The 24,673-nt window shown below is 48.1% G+C and overlaps 2 protein-coding genes and 1 long non-coding RNA gene across 6 annotated transcripts in view; 1 reads left to right on the top strand and 2 right to left on the bottom strand.

Annotated features, from left to right (window-relative positions):
* The window catches only part of BPHL (biphenyl hydrolase like), a 27,507-nt gene extending 9,503 nt beyond the window's left edge, over positions 1 to 18,004 (bottom strand). For 2 of the 3 annotated variants that reach the window (XM_022586551.3, XM_022586550.2), the window contains exons 1-6: positions 17,772 to 18,004; positions 12,028 to 12,131; positions 9,521 to 9,687; positions 8,047 to 8,200; positions 3,200 to 3,331; positions 65 to 188 (exon numbers count right to left, since the gene is read on the bottom strand). In XM_022586551.3, the coding sequence (XP_022442259.2) occupies positions 65 to 188; positions 3,200 to 3,331; positions 8,047 to 8,200; positions 9,521 to 9,687; positions 12,028 to 12,131; positions 17,772 to 17,989 (899 nt within the window). In that variant the 5' untranslated portion in view covers positions 17,990 to 18,004. Of the gene's footprint in view, positions 1 to 64; positions 189 to 3,199; positions 3,332 to 8,046; positions 8,201 to 9,520; positions 9,688 to 12,027; positions 17,736 to 17,771 lie in introns of those variants that run through there. The other variant, XM_089918217.1, reaches the window with a different exon arrangement.
* On the top strand, positions 17,072 to 23,869 carry LOC149748112 (uncharacterized). The gene is made up of 2 exons (XR_016394500.1): positions 17,072 to 18,773; positions 20,766 to 23,869. It is a non-coding gene; the product is annotated as an uncharacterized LOC149748112 (long non-coding RNA).
* RIPK1 (receptor interacting serine/threonine kinase 1) overlaps positions 22,748 to 24,673 on the bottom strand; it is a 38,865-nt gene continuing 36,939 nt past the window's right edge. Inside the window, exons 11-12 of one of the 2 annotated variants that reach the window (XR_016394491.1) lie at positions 24,375 to 24,673; positions 22,748 to 23,285 (exon numbers count right to left, since the gene is read on the bottom strand). Coding sequence is in view for 1 of the 2 variants with exons in the window: in XM_089918209.1 (XP_089774335.1) it covers positions 24,624 to 24,673 (50 nt within the window). In the remaining variant the exon portion in view is untranslated. The other variant, XM_089918209.1, reaches the window with a different exon arrangement.

Raw genomic sequence — 24,673 nt, 5'->3', positions numbered from 1 at the left:
CTATAGCTTCTCCCGTTTATCTCCCAAGCCCCCAGGGCAGAGTGCTGGCTCACGCCGGACTCACCGTGACCCCTTCACGTGTTTGTGTATGAAGTCGGCATGGAAGCTCGGGACCAGAGGATCCTTCTCACCGTGCACGATTAGGGTGGGGCACTGAACCAGGGGCAGCAGGTGCCGACAGATGTTACCTGAAAGACACGGAGACTCTGTTTTCCTGTGACCCTCCTACGTGTGGGGAGGCGCAGAGCGCGTACAAACCTCCCCCACCCCCACCCCCCGCCCTTAGCATCTGTCTCTAAGAGACTGGCCTGGATCAGTCGGGGTCTGATCGCCTTCCAGCTCTAACATTCTTTGGGTTTCCTTTTCTGTTTCTCTCCTGGCTTTTTTCTTTTAAGCTCTACTAGTGAACAAGCACTCTTGCCTGACTTAAATTCATAATTCATGGAAAACAGTAGTTAAAACAAACAAAAACCCTACAAGTCTCTATATTACGTGGGGCCGTTCGCTGTCTGCCAAACGATGGTAGGCGCTTGCTACCTGAAAAGCTCCTCCCTTGAAATAGTGTCTTCAGTGGGGCCCTCTGGCCCTCAAGCCTGTGTCCCTCACGGTGAAGATACAACTGCAGCTGTGCAGAAGCTGCTGTCCATCCATCTCGCCCCGACACCCCTGACAGAGGCCCTCACCCTGATGTGTGACAGCATTTCTATGGCTCACATGGCACAAGTCAGGCTCCACTTCCTGTCCTGCCATTTCCTGCTGGGGAAATCTTGGGGGTGCCCTAACTCCATGAGTTTTTTGGCCTCTCTCGGTTGATCAGGGACAATCATACATCCCCGGGGTGGCTGTACCGCTAAAAGGAGGCGCCCTGCTCCCAGCAGGCACCCCAGAGCTAGCCCTGTCCTCCCCAGCTGCCCTGAGAAAGCCGGGGTCCCTGGGTGCTGTCCAGGCAGTGGCTCCTCCCTCCTCTTGGGTGGGGGTCACTGCCTGCTGGCCCTGGGGGGGGCCGCACCCGCCACTGAGCAGCCCCATGGCGATTAACGCCAGTGTTCCCGAGCCCACCCCGCGTGTCAGGAGCCGTCCCAGTGACTCGGCACCTGTGAGCCACAGGAGGTAGAGGCTTTAACTCATACAGTAGGTACAACTGCTCGTAAATCAAGTATTTTTACAATAGTAGTGGTTAACTTTTTACTAAGCACTCACCCTGGAGTTGGTGCTGTACCAAAGCCGAGCACACGCAACCTCACGATATAACCTCACATATGATAATACATATAAAACCTCACATATATAGCCTCATGTATAGTATATAATCTCACATGAAATATATATATGAAGCCTCACATATATAACCTCACATAGAATATATATATAAAACCTCACGTATGTAATCTCACATAGTGTATAAAACCTCATATATATAACCTCACATAGTATGCAAAACCTCACTTATATAACCTCACATACTTTATATACACGTGTGTATGTATAAAAACACCTCACCTCACGTATATAATCCTCACAGCAGCTTCCTGGGGTAGTTCCCAGTATCTCCAGTTCACAGACCCAGAACTGCTGCTCAGAGAGGCTAAGTGACCTGCCTGAACCCACTCAAACGGCAGCTGTGTGGCAAAGCCAGACTCCACCCCGGGCCTGACTCCAGATCTGGCGATCAATCCCTAAACTGAACTGAGCAGCCACAGCCTTGAGTACAAGAAAAGGGCTCCTGTCAGAGGAATCAGTACTGAAGGGAGATAAGTTTGTTAACAGCCTTGCCGTAAGACGATTCATACATTTCCAGATTCTCTGTATCATGACACTTTCTCCCTCGCTTTCTCTCTTTAATACACTGCATTTTTTAGAGTTTTAGGGTTACAGCAGGACTGAGTGGGAGGCACAGAGCTCCCACGTACCCCTAACCCCACACACGCACAACCTCCTCCATCGTCGATACCCCGTCAGACACTTCTTACAACAGATGAACCTGCACGGACGCACCATCACCTCCCTGAGTCTGGGGTATCCCCCGGGCACACACTCTTGGTGGACACATTTGGTGGGTCTGAACAAATGCATAATGACGTGGATGCAATGATGATATTATACAGAGCATTTTCACTGTCCTAAAATTCCTCTGTGTGGCTACTCTAAGATGTGTACAGTGGGATCTCATTGTTGTCTGGCCCATCTTTTATTTGGGTTGTTTTCTTATTGTTCAGTTTTAAGAGTGTTTTGTATATTTGGATACAAGTCCTTTAGCAAATATTTTCTCCCAGTCTGTAGTTGTCTTTTCATTCTCCTGAAATACATTTCAAGTACCTGTTTCTATGGGTGGATACTGCATTTGAACAGGATATACTCGCTATTTTGAACTTAAACCAAAAAAGTAACATTTCCAAATGTCCTTCTCATTATGAAAGTTTTGACAGATGACTCATTCTGGAAATGATTACTGAATAGACCAAACTGGTACCTGAATCACAACAATTTTGTAACTGAATGTGCTTCAAGATTAGATCTTACCCAGTCTCGATTCTTTTAGCAATTAGAAAAGTGAGAGACTACAAATGTAAATAGCTATAAAAATTAGACTTTAATTCAGAATTTCTCTTCAGGATGTCAATTCTTCTTGTTATTGGAAACCATGTTAATTTTTCAGATAAAGACAGGAAGACATCTGTCACAGCTAAAGTGACACAACTTAGCTCGGAACTTGGGAAAGGACTGAATACTTTCTTCCTCATACTAATTCTTCTGGGGCTGAAGGTCATGACAGAGAATCCCTCCTTTTCTGTCCTAGTAACAGAAGATGTAGTGGGGTGACACCTCTAAATATGAAAAAGAGAAAATCTGGTGTCTGTTTTCTAATTACCCATCCTGGAATTAGAAAGTGAAGAGTATCTGAGGCTTCTGGAGAATGATTTTGCCATCATACACACAAAGGATTCGAAGGAAAAAGAACAGTCTGCTATGAGAGACTCAACAATGTGACCCTTTGTACACATGGTCTGTCTCTGGTGCAAGGCGGGTCTATCACACAAGAACTCGCATTGTACACGATCACCAGCACCCTCTGTTCACACATCACTGTGGAAGGACAGTGGGCGAGCGCGTTAATCCCCGAGGAATCCTCGAGCATCTGGGGGACTCAAGCAGCCTCTCTAATGAGCAAAGGGACCATTAAATAGCTCATGTAACCTACCATCTGGAAGATGCTTAAACTGTTTTATGCCATCCACCCACTTTTCACAGGTTCTGGCAAAGTAGTCGAACCCATAGAGGGCTTCCAGAGGCTTTCTTGTTCTCTCACTCCATTTAGACACGTCTCGGATACCTGAAAGACAGATGTGTGGGCAAGAATGGGTTTAGTCTCAGACTAGAGTTCATCTGTAAATACTCCAAGCGCAGTGCACTCAGAGCTGCGGCACTGGCTGTCCTGCCAGCTGGGAGTGCTCCCCCAGTCTCCACGTGGCTCACGCCGGCTTCGCCCAGGTCGGCCGGGCCTTCCCCAACCCTGCCCTCCATCACTCTGCTCAGGGCTGGTCACTTTCAGTGGCTTCTGTGTCCGTGGTGAGGGCCAAATGCTGGGTCCCCACCAAGATGTGAGCTCTGTGTGTGGGGTTTTGCTTTGTTTTGTCCCCCACTGTGGCCCTCAGGCACAAAAGAGGGACCAGTAGATTCTTACCAAGTGAATGAAATTAGATCTAAAATTAATGCTTTCTGTTAAAGGTATAAGATAAAAGCAGACATTCCCCTAATTAGGGTCATCTGAGTGAAAATGACATTATTTATAACAGGAGTTTTTTCTGAACTGCATTTATGTACGTTGAGAAATGCACACACATCATTCATTCTAATTTCTGCCACTGAAGGCGCATGGGTGTAACTACTAACTACAAACTATATTACAGATGACTCTCTGTTAGGAAAGGAAATAATGGCTAAAAGCCACCTTTAAAGTGAACTGCCGTCTGAGGCAGGCTGACCCTGATAGAGACAGTGCCTGCCTTTCACTTGCTCACTCTTCTGAACCCGCAGACGGACGCCCAGGGTTGAGTCCAGAGGCTGAGGACGCTGAACTGCTCCTCACAAAACTGAGAAGACTCCAGATGGGGTCAAGGGCGGGGTTGGTGGGGAGATGCAGAGAAGAAGCCAGAAAATGAAGAGGTGGCAGGAGACCTGGGAAGAAGGAAGAGGAGAGAGGGGCTGGCACGACGGCATGAAGACGGCCCGTGAGAAATGCCCCAGAGATGGCTCTGCCCTTGGCCGTGTAGCAGACCACACCCTCGGGAAGGCCCTCTCGCAGTGGAACAACTAGCTCTCTCATAATATACAATTTTTGTTGCACTGCTGGAGTTTGCAGTAATCGATGGAAACTAGAGTGTGCATGTGTGTGTGTGTGTGTCTGTGTGTGTGTCTGTGTGTGTGTGCATGTGTGTGTGTCTGTGTGTGTGTGTGCATGTGTGTGTGTGTCTGTGTGTGTCTGTGTGTGTGCCTGTGTGTGTGCGTGTGTGTGTGTATGTGTGTGTGCATGTGTGCGTGTGTGTGTGCATGTGTGTGTGTGTGTGTGCATGTGCGTGTGTGCGTGTGTGTAAGAGAACCCTGAAAACAGAGCGAAGAGTGGTAAGACCACTCAAAGGCAGGGCTGCTTCGGGGGAAGGTGACTGTTGGCTGGCGGAGGGAGGACACAGCTGAACCTGAGATGGAAATGGCCCCAACCTGGTACCATCCATAGTTCCCAAGAGGAGCAAACGGACATCCTCTCTGAAGGAAAGGGTTCTCAACTTATGCTCACTGTCTTTTTTGTTTGTTTTCAGATTAAGAGTAAGCAAATATCCACTCCTCATCAAAGATCACACAGGGCTTCCCTGGTGGCGCAGTGGTTGAGAGTCCGCCTGCCGATGCAGGGGACGCGGGTTCGTGCCCCTGTCCGGGAAGATCCCACGTGCCGCGGAGCGGCTGGGCCCGTGAGCCATGGCCACTGAGCCTGCGCGTCCGGAGCCTGTGCTCCGCAACGGGAGAGGCCACAACGGTGAGAGGCCCACGTACCGCAAAAAAAAAAAAAAGATCACAAGGCAATCAGAATCTTTGTAAAGATAACGAAACAACTAGAAAATTGGAAGAGAAAGCTTAAGAAATTTTGCAGAGCCCTACACACAGAGACACGGAGATGAATAGAAACGGGGAGAGGGAAATGCTCGGTCTACAAAGTTCAATCAGTCCCCAAAGGAGGAGACGGAGGAGGGACAAGAGGGGGAAGGTGGGGGGGGGGGACTCACTGTCAGAGGGAATCAGCAGGTGACAGTGTGTCTCAGAACTGATAAAAGAATCCAGACAAAAGTTAAATGTAGCCCAAATAGGATAAACAAAAAGAAATCCAACACGGGGTAGTAAAACAGAAGTGTACCAAAGAAAAAGAGAAAATCTGAAAAAGGGCCAGAGATCAGACATATCACTCCAAAGGAAGGACAGTCAGACCCACACAGCAGGTACGGAAGGCAGAAGACGCCAGAACAGCAGAGAAGATGCGCTTCCACTTCTATTTCTGTACTTACAGCCAAACCGTGTTTCAAGAGTGCACGCGAAATAAACATTTTTAAGTAAAAGCTGAGTTGACTATTACCGGACCTGCCCTTAAAGAACTTGTGAAGAACAATTTCAGGGAGAAGAGAGAGGGCCTTAGAAGGGACATGTGAGGGGGAAGGAAGAAAGGTGAGCAAAGAGCTGACAGACGCGTCGGCAAACGTAAGAGCAGCTCAATGTTACAGGTCATTTATGCCTCAACTAAAAACTCACCAAGGCAATGAGAAAATAAAACATTGTACCATCTCCTCACATGAAAATTAAATAGTTCTGTCCAGAAAGAAAGCAAAAAGACAAGTCACACACTGGTAACACAACTACTAACACAATGACTAACCAGCAAGGAGTTAGTAATCAGGTTGCTAAAAACCAAAGAACAAAGTAACACTGCACATCAGTAACACTGTGCTCATATCAGAAGCGCTCTATGCTTGAGTTGGGTGGGGTCTCCTGGGTGCTGGTTCTGTTGTTACACTTCCTAACATACACCTGTGAAACATACCGTGTTATTTACATGTATCATATATTACACAATAAAAATTTAAAAACCAGTAAAAAGACACAAATAGGTAAAATGCAAAAGAAGAAACCCCAGTGGTGCATAAACACATGAAAAGATTCTCAATTTCATTAGTAACAGGAAAATGCAAATTAAGACCTCCGATAAAATACCATCTTACACCCATTTGGCCAGAATTCAGAACTCTGATAGTTCCAAGTTCCTGTTGAGGATCTAAGCTAAGGGGGTGGAAGTGTAAGCTTCTTTTGCTGGAAAATGATCTGCCACCTGAAAGTGGCACGTTTGCAAGCACGGCACAGCCACCCCAGCACGGGCGCCCTCCCCAGGGAGGTCTGCTCACACGCTGAGCACGCACCCAAGGATGCTCACAGCAACACTAGGAGGAAAGAGAGGGAGGATAAAGTGCAACAGGTGTGCCCAACAGAACGCCACACAGCAACGTCACGAATGAACCTCAGAAACGGCGTTCTGAGAAAACTATGGGTAAAAAGTGAGTCACAGAAAATGCCATATAGTACGAAGGCACCCTGTTTAGCTCAAAAACAAATAAAACTAAATTATGTGTCGTTTAGGGATATGAACGTATGTGACGATAGTGTCTTCAAGACGGCACATGGATGGACAACTCAGGCTGGAAGCAGCACGCGGGCCAGCAGTGACTGACCTTGTGCTCCTTGGTGGGTCCATTCACGTCGCAGGTGTTGCCTTATATGGGTCAAATATTATACAGTTAAACTAAAAATTCAGCTATGAAATAATCAAAATAAAAATATTATCTATTATATGTTTGACATCGTATTTAATTTATAGAGATGCTATACATATATGCATTATTTATATAAAATTAAGTATATAAAATATTTGTTTTATAAATATACATTGTTTTATAGTATATATCCTATTATATAAGATACATGTTACAATACATATTTTAAAGTGTATTACCTTATAACACATTTAAGAAGGAGCGGAAGTAAACGACGGGATGTCCGCCTCAGTGAGGAGGCCTTCCCGAGGAGGGTTTTGTTTCTTAGTTCTGTTAAGAAAACACGCTGACAAATTGGGGCAATGGAGGCTCAGGAGCAGTGGCGACGCAGGAGGGAAGCCACGGCGGGGCCGGGCGTCATCACCCACACACCTGCTGTCACCTCCTGAAGAGAAACAGAGGGGCCGAAGGCTGGAGCCAGGAAAGTGGGGGAAGCCTAAGTCAGTTGCACTTTTCGCCCCAGGGACCCCCAGATCTCAGTGCGCCGTCCTCTCGTCCCGCGAGCCCAGTGGTCTCAATTCGGGCAGCTTGCTGGGGGCTCCGCGACTCCTGAGTTGCCACAGCTGGAATGCCTGGTGGGCGAGGAGGCCACCAGTACAGGCCTGGGTAGCAACCGCAGGCTGGAGGGAAGCACCCCTCTGGGTCCCCAGCAGTCACAGCGCTGGTCCCCTCTACCAGAGCCTCAGCCTTACACCAACAGGCAGTGGGCCAGGTCTGCCCACGGGCTGCACTCTGCCAGCCCCTGTTCCCCGTCTCTAAAAATCCTCAGAGATAAGCTTGAAGGACAACCTAAAAAGTGTGACTAGCACAACAATTCTTTATCAAAGTATGCGGGTTCACGTTTGAATACAGTGTTCCCTTCCACCCTCACTACTTGAAATGAGCCTGTAAATAACACTTCATGTCAACCCCCTCCTTCCTTGAGGCTCACTATCACAGTAGGAAATGTAAATACGAACTTTACTTATTAGGCTTTTCCTGACTCATATAAAGTGTCACTTCTGGAAATAAGAAACTTGAAAATACAGACTAGTTAAATTGCATTACTCTCCTGAGAACTCACCACCTTCCCACATTACAGCCGAGGAAACGGATGAGACATGACTAGCCAACTCACGTCAAAACAAGGCCTGAGAAAGGTCGGGGGAAGGGAGGCTGCTCTCCAGGTGGAGGGACTTACCCCGATAAATCTCCTCGTCCTGGTCGGTCACGTAGGCGTTGGCCCCCCAGATCACCATCTTGTTGATGTAGGACGGGTATCTTGCAGCTGCAATGAGGGCTGTTATTCCACCATCACTCCACCCCAGCAAAGAGACCTTCTTAAACTTCAGCATCTGTGACAAATACCACGAAATGCACAGCGCAGGTTATGGCTCCTCGCTGCGGAGAGAGCTTGATGATCCTCAAGTATCAGAATCGACACAGCTGTGGTGTGTGGAGTGTCAACTGGCCATTAAAGAAAAATCCTAGAGTCCACCATTTGACGACATAAATGCTTCTCTCAATTAGTTGTGGTGCAAATATGATGGTCATAAAAACCTAGTACACAGTACTGTTTTGAATGATGAGGGGACTACATCTTCTGGTTGGATAAAGTCTCAAGGAACCAGAAACGGTGGAGATCAGCTGTACTTGGACGTGACAACGTGTGTGCGTCCGTGCAGGTCTGAGCGAAGACTCTGAGGACAGGTATGCAGATCAGAGAGGGAAACGGGAGAGTCGCTGCATCTGGTAAAGCCACTGACTGCAACTATGGGAAGAACTGGCTACAGGAAGGCCGGGAAAGAATGATGGTGGTTACACTGGTCTTCGGGTGATCAGCCAGGCTCCGAGAATGTGTTTGACAGGGAAGATGAGCATCTCAGAGATGCTGCCGAGAAGTAAACACTGAATGATTGGGGAAATTTAAAGAAGTAACGAACATCAGTCCAAGACATCTGCTGATGGGACTCTAAACTGGTGTGACTACTATGGATAATACTTTGGCACTATCTTGTAGAATGAATGTCTGCATCTCCCGTCACTCAGCAAGTCATCTCCTAAATGTGCACGGAGCTCTCACACACGTGTACCAGGACAGGTCCAGGGAGTCCACACCAGCACTGTCTGCAACAGCAAAACATGAGCGCCACAACGTCCATGCACAACACGATGTTCACTGCACTTCCGTGTATAACTGCATGCACACGCGCACACACACACACACACACACGAGGCAACTTAGAAATGATTTAGCTACCATCAGGAGAAGGGAATTAAGACACAGTGTATCCATACAACAGAATACTAAGTGCCTATTATAAAACTGAAGTAAATTTGTCTTTATTGGCATGGAAGTAACTCCTTGATCAACTGTTCAATGAACAGTAAGCTGGAAAATCATCAGGTATAGTAGGATGCCATCAATACAGAACTGTGTGCTTATACATGTAATAAGATTGCCCAGAAAGGCAGAGCCTCAAAGTCTTGGTAGCAGTACCTCTAAATAGTTAGATTGTTTGATATATCTGTTTTCCTCTTTATACCCATCTGAACCCTGAATTCTCTATAGCAGTCACGTGGTATTACCCTTGAAGAAACAACAAACAAAAACAAAATAAATGAAGACAGGCCCAGCCACCCTCCTCCTCTGGGCTCTTGCCTAAGAGACCCACCTTCATCAAATCAACAGCATCTTTTGCATCCCTTTCAAAAAATTCTACTGGGAAATCTCGATCTGGGGGTCTGGAACGTCCGTACCCTCGGGGATCCCAGGCAACCACCGTGAAGAGCTTCTTATTCAGGTTCTCAATCTGAGGTCCAAAATCAGTCTCTCCACTTCCTAAAAGTAGTCACTTGGTTACACTCCAGTAAATGTTTTCATTGTTTCAAGCACACTACATCAGAAGCAGAAACAACTACAAACGTAAAGTAACTATAGTTTCTACTCAAAGTTAGACCTCAGCTGTAAACCGCAAAGCAGCTTCCTTTCCTGCTGGAGTTCAGACCTACCCCCCACCTCCCCCTAGTGGCTACTCTGAGAAGGACAGAGGCCCTGATTTTTCATTTGGTCCTGTATCATTTCAGCACGTTTGATCTGTCTTCAGCTTATTCGTGCTTTTCATTAAAAAAAAAAAAAAATCATGAAACTTCATAGAAATAAACTTACTGATACAACATGCTTCTGGGTTATTTTTTCTTTCTTTTTTTTAAAAATGACTGTTACAAATGAGAGAGATCTTAATAATATGTGTAGACACATTAATGAGATTTGATCCTAGTCATTCAAAGCAGAATTCTAAAATTCCAGATGTCTTTTACTAAGCTAATATGAATAGCCCTGAAGGTTTTATTTTCTGGTTATAACTAGAAACCAGAAAATTAAACTAAAACACTGAAATGAGGGGGGAGGGAAGGGGGTGGAGGGAAGAAATCAAATTAGTTTTGTTTCATGACAACTGTATGAACCAGCGTATGTTACCAAGTAGAGCCACGTTCTCAGGCCAGCAGCGGACCTGACCGGCAGCCCCCAGCCTGCCCACACGGTCATGGCCACCGTGTGCACAGGCAGGGTTGTCTTGTGTGCTCCACACAGTGTGGAAGGCCAGACTCCCAAGGAGCCCAGTCCAGGGGCAAGTCAGCATCTCATTTCTAAGCTCTGCTTGATTTCTGGGGACTCATAGCTCAGGTCACAAATGGATACTAAACGTCTCGCTTAATAAACAGGCAATTATTAGAAAATGTCTTTCAGTGCTGCAGGATCATTTAATGTCATCAAGGATGATGATGTCACTCTTCCTGACAAGATATACCTTCCTCAGCATCAGGTAAATCACCCAGAAAACCCAAGCTGAAAACGTAACTGGATTTCCAGCACACGTCTACTGCTCTGACATCTCAAGCTTCTCTCATGATCACTGAACTGGAGGGTCTTCCAGGGAACTGTGCTGAAAGAGGGGCAGGAGGTGAGAAGGTGGGAAAAGGCAACAGTGTAACTAAAGACCAATTGCAGAAACAATAATACCTGGCACACAGGTATACATTTGAAGACCAGTGCAAAGACCATTTGAATACTAAAACCTTAATGAAATTACTTTGAGGAATAGTTACCAATATATGATACCTGAGAAGGAAACACATGAACACTGGTTGCCCGTGGGTAGGGGAACTGCGTGCTGGGGGACAGTAGTTTAGGGGAGAAACTTGCTGTTCGATTTTTGAATCAGGTTAATGTTTTACACAAGCAAAAACTAAATTGCCAAAAGCTTTTTATACCTGGATAATGACAGCAATACTGAAACAATGGCAAACTGTTCATTGCTTTAGCTCTACGTCAGCCATTGGAGTAAATGTGGTCCTCCACTGCAACAGCTCGAGGGAAAAAGATACTCAATACTACCTGGACAGAGACGCGTCAATAGCTACAACAGCGCCACTATCAGCTGAGGCTACATCGAGTGGAACCATCATGTGACTGAAAAATTTTAGCATTTTACTTTTAAGAGAAGGAAGCAAATCATAAGGAAATAAGTATATACTGGGATTACTTAACTAAATTAAAAATAAAACAATACTAAAACCCTTAAAACCAAATTTGAGATGCCCTGGGATCACTGGAAATTCTCCCCCACCCCGAACTTTCTACATCTAAACTACTCATCTATAAGAGGAGATCGCAACCCACCTGGCTTTACCACGCTCCGTTCACGCCAAACTAATTCTGACCTTCAAAAAGGCTTTAAGCCCAGTTTTGTTCTTAGCTCTGATCTTAGCTGAACATATAGTCAAGCACAACAGGGCAATCAGTCCAACTTTTAGCAGCAGAAGTCTCACATCCTGGAACCCCTCAACTCCAGGCAAACTGGGCCGCTGGTCTCCCACTCATCTCCTTCCTTCACCCATCCCTTCTTCCCACAATGCTTTCCTTGACCCGTCATCCCTCTAAGTTGTAAGCAACTACACAGTGTTGGACTTGCATGGGAGAAAACTGGGTATTTAAAGGAATAAAAACTGCATAAAGTAGAAAGGTTATCTTTCTACATCACCTAAAATTGACTGTAGCAAGTATTACTTAAAGCATCTCGGCAAAGCACTAAAGTTAATCATCAAGCCTGGGCATCTGGGATTGTGCGCGCAGCACAGATGACACAGCATGCAGAGCATTCGGTAAAAACCTCCAGACCCAACATTCCTGGGAGCAGCAGGACCGCGTGCTCTCCACCTCCAGTCCGCAGGTAGTGCAGGTGGACGCCGTTCACAGCCACTTTGGCGGAGGTCACAGAGGAGCTGGAAGAGAAAAGCCCCATCCCCAGAGGAAAACTACTGAGCAGCACCAATGTGAGGACAAAGCCAGGCTTTTATACACGAATCGGCTGCAGTACCCTCCCCAGGTCCCTCGGATTATTCTGATACGTGCTTCAGTTTTCCAGACCTAAAAAGGGACCCGTGTGTTTCCTCCCCACCACACTGCAGATCTGGGCTGCGTCTCCATGTTTGAACATCCTACAGCACCAGCTCAGGGCTTATCCCACAGAGGCACCGAGAGGCCTGCTGAAGTCAAAGCCACACAGGCCACCCTACAGGCCCACGCTGGGGTGCCAAGGTGCAGGCTGATGTGGGAGCCCCCGCCGTGGAATGCCAGGTGGGCACCAGCACAGACCCTGGAGCCACTCGTCTAGGCCTCAGCAGGTCCAGAGGAGGCACCCGGACCTTAAGCTGCGTTGGTGGCGTTCCCAAGGATGAGGCTGGTCTCAGGGTCCAGGGGGAAGGCCCTGATCCCGAGGCTGTCCTGTAGGCATCTGGCCTCTCCATTCTCCAGCCAGCCACATGAGGGCCCCCTGGTCAGGAATGCCCGTCTGCACCAATGTGGCCAGACTGGTTTTAAGATGTTGAAATGTTTCTGCGTTGACTGTTAGATAGGCAGGTCCATATCAAAGCCCTCCCCACGCCAGCCCTCCCTGGCCCAAGACCTCCCACGCTGCAGCATCTAACCGCGTGCCACCCCAGGGCCTCTGCCCTGGGCAGCGTCCTCAACTGCTCTCGCGGAAGCTCCAGGAAGGCAACGTGAGGGTGCACACCAACAAGGCACATACAGGGCCCTGCATCAGGCCCTAGGAGCCTCCCATCAACTCCCCAGATGGCTGCGGGACACGCAGAAGGGACGGGAAGGCGTGCCAGGACAGATGCTGGAACAAATGTGCCGGCTACAGGCACATCGAGTCTTAACACACAACTTCTGGAAAAATATGACAGACCTGAGTGGTAGTAAGGCCTGACATAACTACTGATACGAGCTCGTCATCTACAGAAATATTACGGGAGGAGCAATAACAGCAGCACCAAGCCATGGTCGTGTCGCACAGACCCTGCTGTTACTTGTAACATCCTGCTCCTCGGACAGCTCCAGAATCAAGATAAAGGCGAATAAGGCTCCACTGATAGAGTCATTTCAGGAAACGATGGTTTACTGACACATCCATTCATCGGCAAGAGAAAGCGTCGTACGCACACCCTCAGGGAGGGGAGAAGCTGTCAGACGCCTGTGTTCAGCACAGGAAACGAGGCAGCTCCCCAGACAGACACAGATGCCCAGCGCTCGCTCAGCTCAACTAAGGGAGACTGTGCACCTCTATCACTCCTCGTGCCCTCAAGGTTCTCGAGAGGCCCCCTTCCCAGCAGTGTGAAGGACATGCTTGAAGAGGCATTTTGCACAGTGAAGATGTCATGTATAATGAGGCCCCCCCCCATCTCTCTCGAGGTCTGAGCCACTGGGTTTCACAACCAGGGGCTGCTGGCTCTCAGGCCTGTACCCCTCCAGGGCCGGGCTCACATGGGCTTCCCTTTCGTGGCCAGTCCGAAGTCTCTCCAGCCAAAGGCCTTGGACTTCCCTCTGTGCTCTGCCATATTGGTGTTTTGATTCCCCATTCCAAATTCCTTTTCTTCTAATTATCCCCATCCCACATCCTTCTGGCTGCCTAAGAAGATAGAGATAAAACCTGGCAGTCTAGAATTGGGCGTGATGGGAGCTCAATGGCAGGGAAGGGTTACTAGGGCGGAGGGCTTTGAAGGTGGCTTCAGAGAGATGGAGAGATTCTATAAGGCTTGGGTGGAGGTACCTGGAGCAGACTGAAAAAGCAGCATCTGAGATGAACTTCCAAGATGGGTACAACTCTGAAGAAAGAATGTGATGGGGAGGGTGCTTGTAGAAGAAGAAATGGCATGACCAAAGGCCCAGGGGTTGGGGACACACGTGGGGACCGGGCAAGCTCAGCCTGGCAAGAGCACAGGGACGGAGAGGGAGCAAAGGTTGGGGCCAAGTGGGGAAGGGGTTTGCAGCCAGGCTATCGGGCAGGAAATGTGCCTGTCACCAACACCTTGTCTGTCGGCACACCTGAGGGACCTGCCATTATCCACCAGCCTACCCCTGGGGTTACTGGAGGCTCCGAAAACCTTGCATCCATCCCCAGGTTGGGGAAACAGGACAGAAAACTGTTCGTGTACAAAAGCAAATCAATTTCAAACATAAGAAAGAAGTTTTCTTTGAAAAAATAATAGTTATTGAATGATCTTCCACATAAATATACTTGAAAGGAGTGTTGCATTTTCCCTCCAGCTTATCAAAGGGCTCTCAGATGAGTCAGGCCTCCGATAACATTGTTAAAAGAGCGCTGAGACAAAAGCAGGCTGCAGAGGCCAGGCCCTGGAATGGCCCTGACATGGGCTCATCACTTTGAACCCCATTCAGGACACCAAATTTTCCAAACTCTCAAGTAGGAAAAAGGATAGAAAACTTAAAGAAAAATGAACCCCTTTCTCTTGGGCTGTCAATTTCTCCCTCCCATTAATCACTTCTCTAACCCAGGTGTTCTTAAGCAGGTGTGTTCATTACAATCACCTGTGGAGTTAAAAATACACCTGCCTGGGGCTTCCCTGGGGGCGCAGTGGTTGAGAGTACGCCTGCCGATGCAGGGGACGCGGGTTCGTGCCCCGGTCCGGGAAGATCCCACATGCCGCAGAGTGGCTGGGCCCGTGGGCCATGGCCGCTGAGCCTACGCGTCCGGAGCCTGTGCTCCGCAACGGGAGAGGCCACAAGAGTGAGAGGCCTGCGTACCGCAAAAAAAGAAAAAAATACACCTGCCTGGGACAATCCTGGGAGACCCACTCAGCAATTCTGGGGTAGAGCCGTGGCATGTGCTTTCTAAAACACCGCAACTCTGAAATATTATTCACTCGTTCACGTATATCCTGAACCCCTACTTTGGGCTGGGTGCTCCATGTTGCCTGGCAGGTGGCAGGGAAGACAGTTCAATCTGCAACCAGCAGTACTACGCACTTTGCCAAGTATGAGGAGACACTGGGGTGCACGCAGCAGACAACACGTTCACCACACCCTCAGCAACACCTACACAGCTACACGCTCGGCCCCTTTTTACGAGAGCATTTCCTGCCCCCACTATACCAGTGGGACTCAAACTTAGATTTGAATCATCTGGCAAACCTTCAAATCTCCAGATGCCCAAGCTGCATTAAATCAAAATCTCTGGGCTGGGACCCAGGCATCTGTAGTTTTTAAATTCTCCAAGAGACTCCAATAGACAACCGAGGTTGAGAAAGATTGTATTGAGTTAATTTCTTAGAGGAGAGAAAAATCCTGTCTACTTTTTAAAAAACAGCCTGCAGGAAGGCCTGCTCAGCCAGAAGAGCCCAGATCCTGCCTCACTTTTGTCCTGGAATCCCTCCTTTTGGGAGGCTGGACAAGCAAGTTTGTGGAAGGGAAGGGGTCAGGAGCAATACAACAGCAAGTACTTCCTGATGAGGGAGCTGAGCTGCCCCCTCCCGTCAGGAGGGAGAGATCCCTGTGGGAGCAGGCAAGAATGTAACCATCTGGGGCGAAGAATTAAACTAGAACTAACATACAGTTTAATTGTTAAACTAGATAATGTCCTCTGATAAGAGCTTACTTATCTCATTCATTTTGCTGTGTGATGCACATTAGACTCAACCTAATTTTACCGCTGAGGAATAGAGCTTAGGTAACTGGCCCCAGTCACTCTGCTGGTAACTTGCAAAGCCAAAATGAGCGCCTGAATGTCCACAGCTGGAATGTCACACTTTGCTTAGAAATTAAAATGGGGGCCACCTAATAAGTCCTCCATATTCTCTGTACCTTGTATGTTCAGCTATTTCTTTTGTACATTTTTTCCAAAGTAACCATTAGCTACAATAAAGCACTAGCGATGCCCAGGGCTTGGATTAACATGAATTTGGAGGACTTATTTTTACATCTTTTATACACTGTATTATTATTTAGATATTCATATTTGTATCATTATTAATTGTAACTACTAATTACTTAATTCCTATTATGCCCCAGGCCTTTTACACTCATTGTCTCAAACCCTCGGAACAATTCTGCAAGGCACGAGACTTAGAGAGGGTAAATAACTCGCTCCTGTTGATGCTTTTTCTGTAACCTCACGGCTGAACAGTCCCCAGCGGGGCTCGGCACCGGGGCCACATTCACCCTGACTGCTGGACAGAAGGTGAGGCAGGCGCCAGGGGAAGGCGGGTCTCTGATGCTCAGACAGAGCATCCCCAGGTTGAACTGGAAAACATCTCTCTTCAGGCAGGCTGTTAGGTTCTGTAAAGTTATTAATATTGTAAATGCACGTAACACACAATTTCAGGTGGAAAAGGCTTTCCTGCCCAGGCCCTGGGATAAACCACTTTGCAGATTATGAAATACAAAGAGTCAGAGTTCCAAACAGCAGACTTACAGGGAAGGTTTTGGAATGCAACTCAATTGTAGGTTAGGCACCCGCTGTTCTGAAGCAAAGGTCTTACAGGAGTGCTTTTACCTACTTAACGCTGGACTGCCTTCTTGTTTCCGGATTAACCAACACCACTGCTTGTTTTCCCCATCACAGGTCATATCAATTTGCAACTGCATTTATAAAAACGGCAGTTGAAAATCCAGAGAAACCTGTTTTTCAGAGATATTTTAGGAGGAATGATTTGCACTGCTAAGTGGATGGGGCCTTCTTGCAATCATTTAATAACTTATCGTAACCGATACTGGTGCCATCACAGGAACCCCATTTCAATCCCTTTCTGCAAATGGGACACTGGATAAATCGGCATTTTTCAACGTTGACTTACAGAGCTGCATGGTCAGATCTTTCCTTTCTCCTTTCAAATGAGAAGCTTCCCAACAGGTGAAGTTCTGAAGGCCAGGTACCTTCCTAGTCATGAGTGGAACTGACCCAGCTCACGAGGGGGTGTGTGTGTGTCTGTGTGTGTGTGTGTGTGTTCACGCTGCTCCAACCGCATATCCTGCGTACTCTCCCGTGAGACCGACAGCACCCATTTTTAAGACTGTGGGTCAGAGACGGATCTACTTTTCTTGCTGCTGCTGTATCTCAAAGCCTGTGCGGGAGGGCATGTCACAAGACAGAAAGGCAGATTCCTGGGCGTCTCCACAACCTGTGCCCTCAGCACCTCGGGGAGCCATCTCCCCGCTTCCCGAGGTGATTCTTCTGCACATTAAAGCTCGAGGCGGGCAAGTGGGGCGAAGGAGATCCAGGGCCTTGGGGCCCGCGACTCCGAGAGCTGATGGGGCGCAGGCACTGCCAGGCTGGCCTGACAGGAGCGCGCGCGAGCACTGCCCACAGGCGTGAAGGGCTGCGCGGAACGCGGGCCGGGAGCGAGGGTCTCCCACCGCCGGACCCTCGCCGCTCCCGGCGCCGCACCTCGGCCCAGCGCACCGCCCCGCCCCCCGCGCTCGGGTCACGGGTTAAAGGGCAAGGGGCCGGGGAGGCCATGACCACGCGTGTCCTCAGCCCGGCCCCTGGCCAGCGGCTCCCCTCACGCCGCCCCGAGCGCGCGGACAACGACGCCGAGGCTCCCGAAGGGGAGCGGCGCCATTACCTGAACGCAGCCACGGGCTCAGCCTGGGGAACGTGTATCCCGGGCTTCAGCGTGGAGAGGAACAGCCGCAGCCGCCGCGCGCCCCACAGGCCCTGCGCCGCCGCCGCCGCCGCCGCCGCCGCCGCATGGTCACTGGTCGCGCTCGCGCCGGAAGCGCGCATGCGTCGGGTCTCCGGGCCACCCTGAGCCCGCCCCACCGCGCCGCCCCGAGCACGCATGCGCCGGGCCCCTCGGCATCCCTGAGCGCCCCGCGCCGCGCCGGAGGCGCGCGTGCGCCGGGTCTCCTGGCAGCCCTGAGCCCGCACCTGCCCAAACGCCCCGAGCACGCATGCGCCGGGCCCACAGGCAGCCGTCGCCGCTCGGCGCCCGGTCTGGACTCACGGTCCGAACCCCTTGGCTTCTCGCTGGTCCCTGACAGGAACTGGGCTCGCGATCCCCGGAGACGCCGGCACAGAGCGTCTTCCCTGGGTGCCAGCTCTGGCTCAGCCGGGACCGGCGTCTCGCCCTCACGGAGGAGTGGGCCCGGGGCCGCCGGCCTGGCTACTGACTGGGATGATGGAGTTGGTTTTTTTTCTTCCCAGCGCTTCACACCCACCAGGATCCGCGTCCTCAGAAATCCCAGAAATTAATGAGTGTCGGCGAGGGCGTGGACAGTGGTGCGTGGGGGGGGGCCGCGAAAATTAAATTAGAGCTTCCGTTCGATCCTGCAGACAAGCAAGGCCTCGGGTACCTGCGCTCCGCTTCCCAGCGTTACTCACGGGAGGTTCAGAGACGGAAAGTAGGACTGTGGGTATCGGGCTGGGGGAGGGGGAATTAGTGTCTAATGGGTCAGAGACTCAGTTTTGCAAGAAGAAAGGAGCTCTGGAGAGGATGGTGCTGACGACAGCACAACGATGTGAATGTCCTTAACGCCACAGGCTGTACCTTTTTTTTTTTTTTTTAACATCTTTACTGGAGTATAATTGCTTTACAATGGTGTGTTAGTTTCTGCTTTATCACAAGGTGAATCTGTTATACATATACATATGTTCCCATATCTCTTCCCTATTGCGTCTCCCTCCCTCCCACCCTCCCTATCCCACCCCTCTAGGTAGACACAAAGCACCGAGCTGATCTCCCTGTGCTATGCGGCTGCTTCCCACTAGCTATCCGTTTTACATTTGGTAGTGGATATATGTCCATGCCATTCTCTCACTTCATCTCAGCGTATCCTTCCCCCTCCCCGTATCCTCAAGTCCGTTCTCTAGTAGGTCTGCGTCTTTATTCCCGTCCTGCCCTTAGGTTCATCAGAACCATTTTTGTTTAGATTCCATGTATATGCGTTAGCATACAGCATTTGTTTTTCTGACTTACTTCACTCTGTATGACAGACTCTAGGTCCATCCACCTCACTACAAATAACTCAATTTCGTTTTTTTTATGGCTGAGTAATATTCCACGGTATGTATGTGCCACATCTTCTTTATCCTCTGTCCTTTATCCTCTATCCTTTATCTTATCCTCTTTATCCTTTATCCACTCATCTGTTGATGGACACTTTGGTTGCTTCCACGTCCTGGCTATTGTAAATAGAGCTGCAATGAACAGCTCTATTTACATTGTGGTACATGACTCTTTTTTGAATTAGGGTTTTCTCTGGATATATGCCCAGTAGTGGGATTGCTGGGTCGTATGGTAGTTCTATTTTTCGTTTTCTAAGGAACATCCATACTGTTCTCCATAGTGGCTGTATCAATTTACATTCCCACCAACAATTTCTCCTTTTATGGCTGTTAGCATTTGCCTTATGTATTGAGATGCTCCTATGTTGAGTGCATAAATATTTACAATTGTTATATCTTCTTCTTGGATTGATCCCTTGATCATTATGTAGTGTCCTTCTTTGTCTCTTGTAATAGCCTTTGTTTTAAAGTCTATTTTGTCTGATATAAGAATTGCTACTCCAGCTTTCTTTTGATTTTCATTTTTGCGTGGAATATCTTTTTCCATCCCCTCACTTTCAGTCTGTATGTGTCCCTAGGTCTGAAGTGGGTCTCTTGTAGACAGCATATGTACAGGTCTTGTTTTTGTATCCATTCAGCCAGTCTACGTCTTTTGGTTGGAGCATTTAATCCATTTACATTTAAGGTAATTAATGATAGGTATGTTCCTATTACCATTTTCTTAATTGTTTTGGGTTTGTTAATGTAGGTCTTTTCCTTCTCTTGTGTTTCCTGCCTAGAGAAGTTCCTTTAGCATTTGTTGTAAAGCTGGTTTGGTGGTGCTGAATTCTCTTAACTTTTGCTTACCTGTATAAAAGTTTTAATTTCTCTATCAAATCTGAACTAGATCCTTGCTGGGTAGAGTAATCTTGGTTGTAGGTTTTTCCCCTTCATCACTTTAAATATGTCCTGCCACTCCCTTCTGGCTTGCAGAGTTTCTGCTGAAAGATCAGCTGTTAACCTTATGGGGATTCCCTTGTATGTTATTTGTTACTTTTCCTTTGCTGCTTTTAATATTTTTTCTTTGTATTTAATTTTTGATAGTTTGATTAATATGTGTCTAGGCATGTTTCTCTTTGGGTTTATCCTGTATGGGACTCTCTGTGCTTCCTGGATTTGATTGACTATTTCCTTTCCCATGTTAGGGAAGTTTTCAACTATAGTCTCTTCAAATATCTTCTCAGACCCTTTCTTTTTCTCTTCTTCTTCTGGGACTCCTATAATTCAAATGTTGGTGCGTTTGATGTTTTCCCAGAGGTCTCTGGGTCTGTCCTCAGTTCTTTTCATTCTTTTTTCTTTATTCTGCTCCCTGGCAGTTATTTCCACCATTTTATCTTCCAGCTCACTTACCCGTTCTTCTGCCTCAGTTATTCTGCTATTGATTCCTTCTAGAGTATTTTTAATTTCAGTTTTTGTGTTGTTCATCACTGTTTGTTTGCTATTTATTTATTTATTTATTTATTTATTTTTGCGGTACGCGGGCCTCTCACTGTTGTGGCCTCTCTCGTTGCAGAGCACAGGCTCCGGACGCGCAGGCACAGCGGCCATGGCTCACGGGCCCAGCCGCTCCGCGGCATGTGGGATCCTCCCGGACCGGGGCACGAACCCATGTCCCCTGCATCGGCAGGCGGACTCTCAACCACTGCGCCACCAGGGAAGCCCTGTTTGCTCTTTAGTTCTTCTAGATCTTTGTTAAATGTTTCGTGTATTTTCTGCATTCTGTTTCTGAGATTTTGGATCATCTTTACTATCATTACTCTGAATTCTTTTTCAGGTAGGTTGCCTATTTCATCTTCATTTATTTGGTCTTGCAAGTTTTTACCTTGCTCCTTTGTGACATATTTTTTTGTCGTTTCATTTTTGTTTTTTTTGATGGGTGGTGCTGTATTCCAGTCTTACTGGTTGTTTGGCCTGAGAGGTCCAGCACTGGAGTTTGCAGGCAGTTGTATAGAGCCGGGTCTTGGTGCTGAGATGAGGACCTCCGGCAGGTCTCACTCTGATTAATATTCCCTGGGGTCTGAGGTTCTCTGTTAGTCCAGCGGTTTGGACTTGGAGCTCCCACCACAGGAGGTTGGGCCCAACCTCCAGCCTGGGAATCAAGATCCTGCAAGCTTCGTGGTGCAGTTAAAAAAAAAAAAAAAAAAAGATAGAAAAAAGGAGCAGTACAATGTCAAAGAATAAAAAACAAAATAAAATTAGAAAGATAAAAAAATATATTAGGGGGGCTCCCCTGGTGGCGCAGTGGTTAAGAATCCACGTGCCAATGCAGGGGACGTGGGTTCGAGCCCTGGTCTGGGAAGATCCCACATGCTGTGGAGCAACTAAGCCCGTAAGACACAACTACTGAGCCTGTGCTCTAGAGCCTGTGAGCCACAACTACTGAGACCATGTGCCACAACTACTGAGCCTGTTCTCTAGAGCCCGCAAGGCACAACTACTGAAGCCCACGTGCCTAGAGCCCGTGCTGTGCAACAAGAGAACCACCGCAATGAGAGGCCCACACAGCGCAATGAAGAGTAGCCCCCGCTTGCCACAACTAGAGAAAGCCCATGTGCAGCAACAAAGACCCAATGCAGCCAAAAATAAAAATAAATAAGTTTAAAAATATATATATATTAGGAAAAATAAAGCTATAATTGAAACAACCACAACAAGGTAAAATAAAGCCACAACAGAAAAAAGAAAAAAAATGGGGGTCGGGGAACAAGCCAAAAGGAGAGAACAATAATGAAGTATAAAGAATAAAATAAAATTAGAAAAATAGAAGTATTAGGAAAAATAAAAATATAAAAGAATTAACAACAATGAATCAACACGGTAAAACCGAGCTCCAATCGAAAAGAGGAAAAACGAAAAAGAAAAAAAAGCCTTGGCTATGGGGGTGGAGTTTAGGTGGTGGGGTGGAACTTAGGCAGGGGCGGGGTTTAGGGTGGGGCGGGACCTAGGCGGGTGTGGGGGCGGTGCCGTTTGAGCGTGGGGTGGGGCCTAGGCGGGGCGACGTGCAAGCGTGGGGCAGGGCTTCTGCTTAGGACCTGCGCAGAAGGGGAGAGGCAGCTTGTGGAAGGGAGGGTCTCTGGAGGGCGGAGTTCCGGGGTTTGGAGGTAAGGCCCTGGGTGAGGGTGTGTGGGTGGGGTTTAGGCCCAGCACTTTGGATGGGGCCTCGAAGTGTAGAGGTTGGGAGGGGGCGGGGGGGGGGGGCGGGCCTTGGCTCTGCGGGGCAGGAGGGAGGCTCCGAGGGCAGAGGATTAGGCCCGGGAGCCCAACAGGCTCCCCGGGGCCTAAGTGGACAGGGAAAGCGCTGGCCGCGTTCCCTCCCGTTCCTTCGTGTCCCCCCATCATCTCCCCCATGTCTCCCCCGTCTTCGCCGCTGGACCCCTAACCGTGGGTGGGCCCCGCTGGGTGTAGGAACTCCTCCCCTCCCCCAGCCGCCCCCAGGGGTGCCGGGTCGGAGGTCAGGCCTTTACTTGTGCTCCCCCTTCCCTCCCTCCCACTCCCTCAGGACCCGCGCGGCTGGAGGGGGCCTCGGTGGGCAGAGCACCAGGCCCGGGATCTCAGCAGGTTACAGGCTGTGCACATGAAGATGGTTAAGATGGCAAATTTTATGTGTATTTCACCACTATTGAATTTTTTTTCTTCTTCAGACCAATTCAAGCTTTAAAGGTTATAGACATTATCTGCAATTGAAGATTCAGTAGGGAAAAAAAACAACCACCCTTTAATTCTGGCTACTCTCCTGCCCTACCTGAACTGAAAACACCTGGCACATTCGTGGCTGCTGCTTAGCCTTGGCTGGAGTTGGAGATTCCAACCGCTTCCTTGCACCTAACGTTATTTCTCCTCCCAGACACCCTTCCACTGTAACGGTCCTGTAGGCACAGTGCTTCTACGTGTTACAGCCATGCAAAGTTCTGTTACCTGCAGTGTCCTCACTGGCCCATTAGAGTTTCTTGAGCAGTAAAGGCAGGTTTGGCTTAAATATGGGTTACGCTAAAATATTTATGTTCTTTCAGCATAAAGCTATCACATCAATTTCCTGCATAGAAAGAAAGAGAAATATGTAATATTCCAGCTACTATTGTTTGACGTTCAGAATCTTGGGTGGGGTCGACATTTTCTTATGTTTTCCTGAAATGTTGATTGGGATCTCTCGTCAGAGGTGATCAGGGTTAAAAATAATTGTACAGTTTTAACACCAGTTATCCTGCTGGTCAGCAAAAATGGTAGCGCTGAGGTTTAGCCTATCCGTGTAACACTTTTTAAGTACACACTTGAGAAGTAGCTCTGTGTGTACAGCACAACTGTGCAGTTTAAAAAATAACTACTATTCGTTAGAGTCACAGGTGTAGAGAACAAGCTTATGGTTACCGGGGGAGACGGGGGAAGGATAAACCGGGAGATTGGGATTGACATATACACACTACTATATATAAAATAGATAACTAATAAGGACCCGCTGTGTAGCACAGGGAACTCTACTCAGTGCTCTGTAATGGCCTTTGGGAAAAGAATCTTAAAAAGAGTGGATGTATGTATAACTGATTCACTTCGCTGTACACCTGAAACTAATACAACACTGTCAATCAGCTATACTCCAATAAAAACTAATTTAAAAAATAACTACTATTTTTGTGCCAGGCACCTTGTGATGCATTCTTTTAATCCTCACATCAACCTTATGTACTATTGCCCTATTTATAGATGAGGAAACTGAGGCTAAGTTAGGAAGCAGGCCCCAGGTCCACAGCCAGAGCGGCAGAGGGGAATTTAAGCCTGCTTGATTTCGGAACCCTGTACCCGGATTATACCACAGAACTGACCCTTCAGTGACTTCCTTGTAATCGGACGCTCCTAAAACCTTGACCGTATGAAGACCTATTCTTATTTACATGACTACTGTAATTAGGAACACTTAAAAAAATAAACACCACACATTAAAATGTACATCAAAATACTACTTAAAATGTTCTGTGAGAAGTAACTCCTTGTTGCTGGAGATCTAACTTCATATCATGGACCCAAAGCAAAGGTCATGACCATAGCATCAAGTGGAGACTCTCCTTAGCACGATGCGTGACCTGGAGGTGGGTCTTACTTAGCAGTGTCAACCTTAGGGTCTGAATACCTTTTTCGGAGCCAAGATGGATAGTCTTATTTCTCAAGTTGTAGTCTATGTCGTCTCATTTAATTGGTTTCTGCCCAAGACTAGTGTTTTTGTGGTGCTTGGGCCTTGTATTGAAACTCCTCAGGTATACATTTGGCCCTTTTCAGCCCAGTTTTTAGAGAGTGGAGGCCGAAGGAAGGGCCTCTGAGCCAGGTGTGAAGGACGGCAGTGCCGCAGGCTCTCGGATCAGTGGGTTTTTCATCTTGAAAGTCAAAATGCAATGTCAAGAAGCTCCTCTTTTATCAGCAGCTTCCCCTCTC

This window comes from Delphinapterus leucas, chromosome 10, assembly GCF_059928025.1.
Source record: "Delphinapterus leucas isolate spDelLeu-1000000601 "Yukka" chromosome 10, BTC_Dleu_Yukka2, whole genome shotgun sequence".
Lineage (NCBI taxonomy): Eukaryota > Metazoa > Chordata > Mammalia > Artiodactyla > Monodontidae > Delphinapterus > Delphinapterus leucas.
This window is presented reverse-complemented; position numbering and strand designations above follow the sequence as displayed.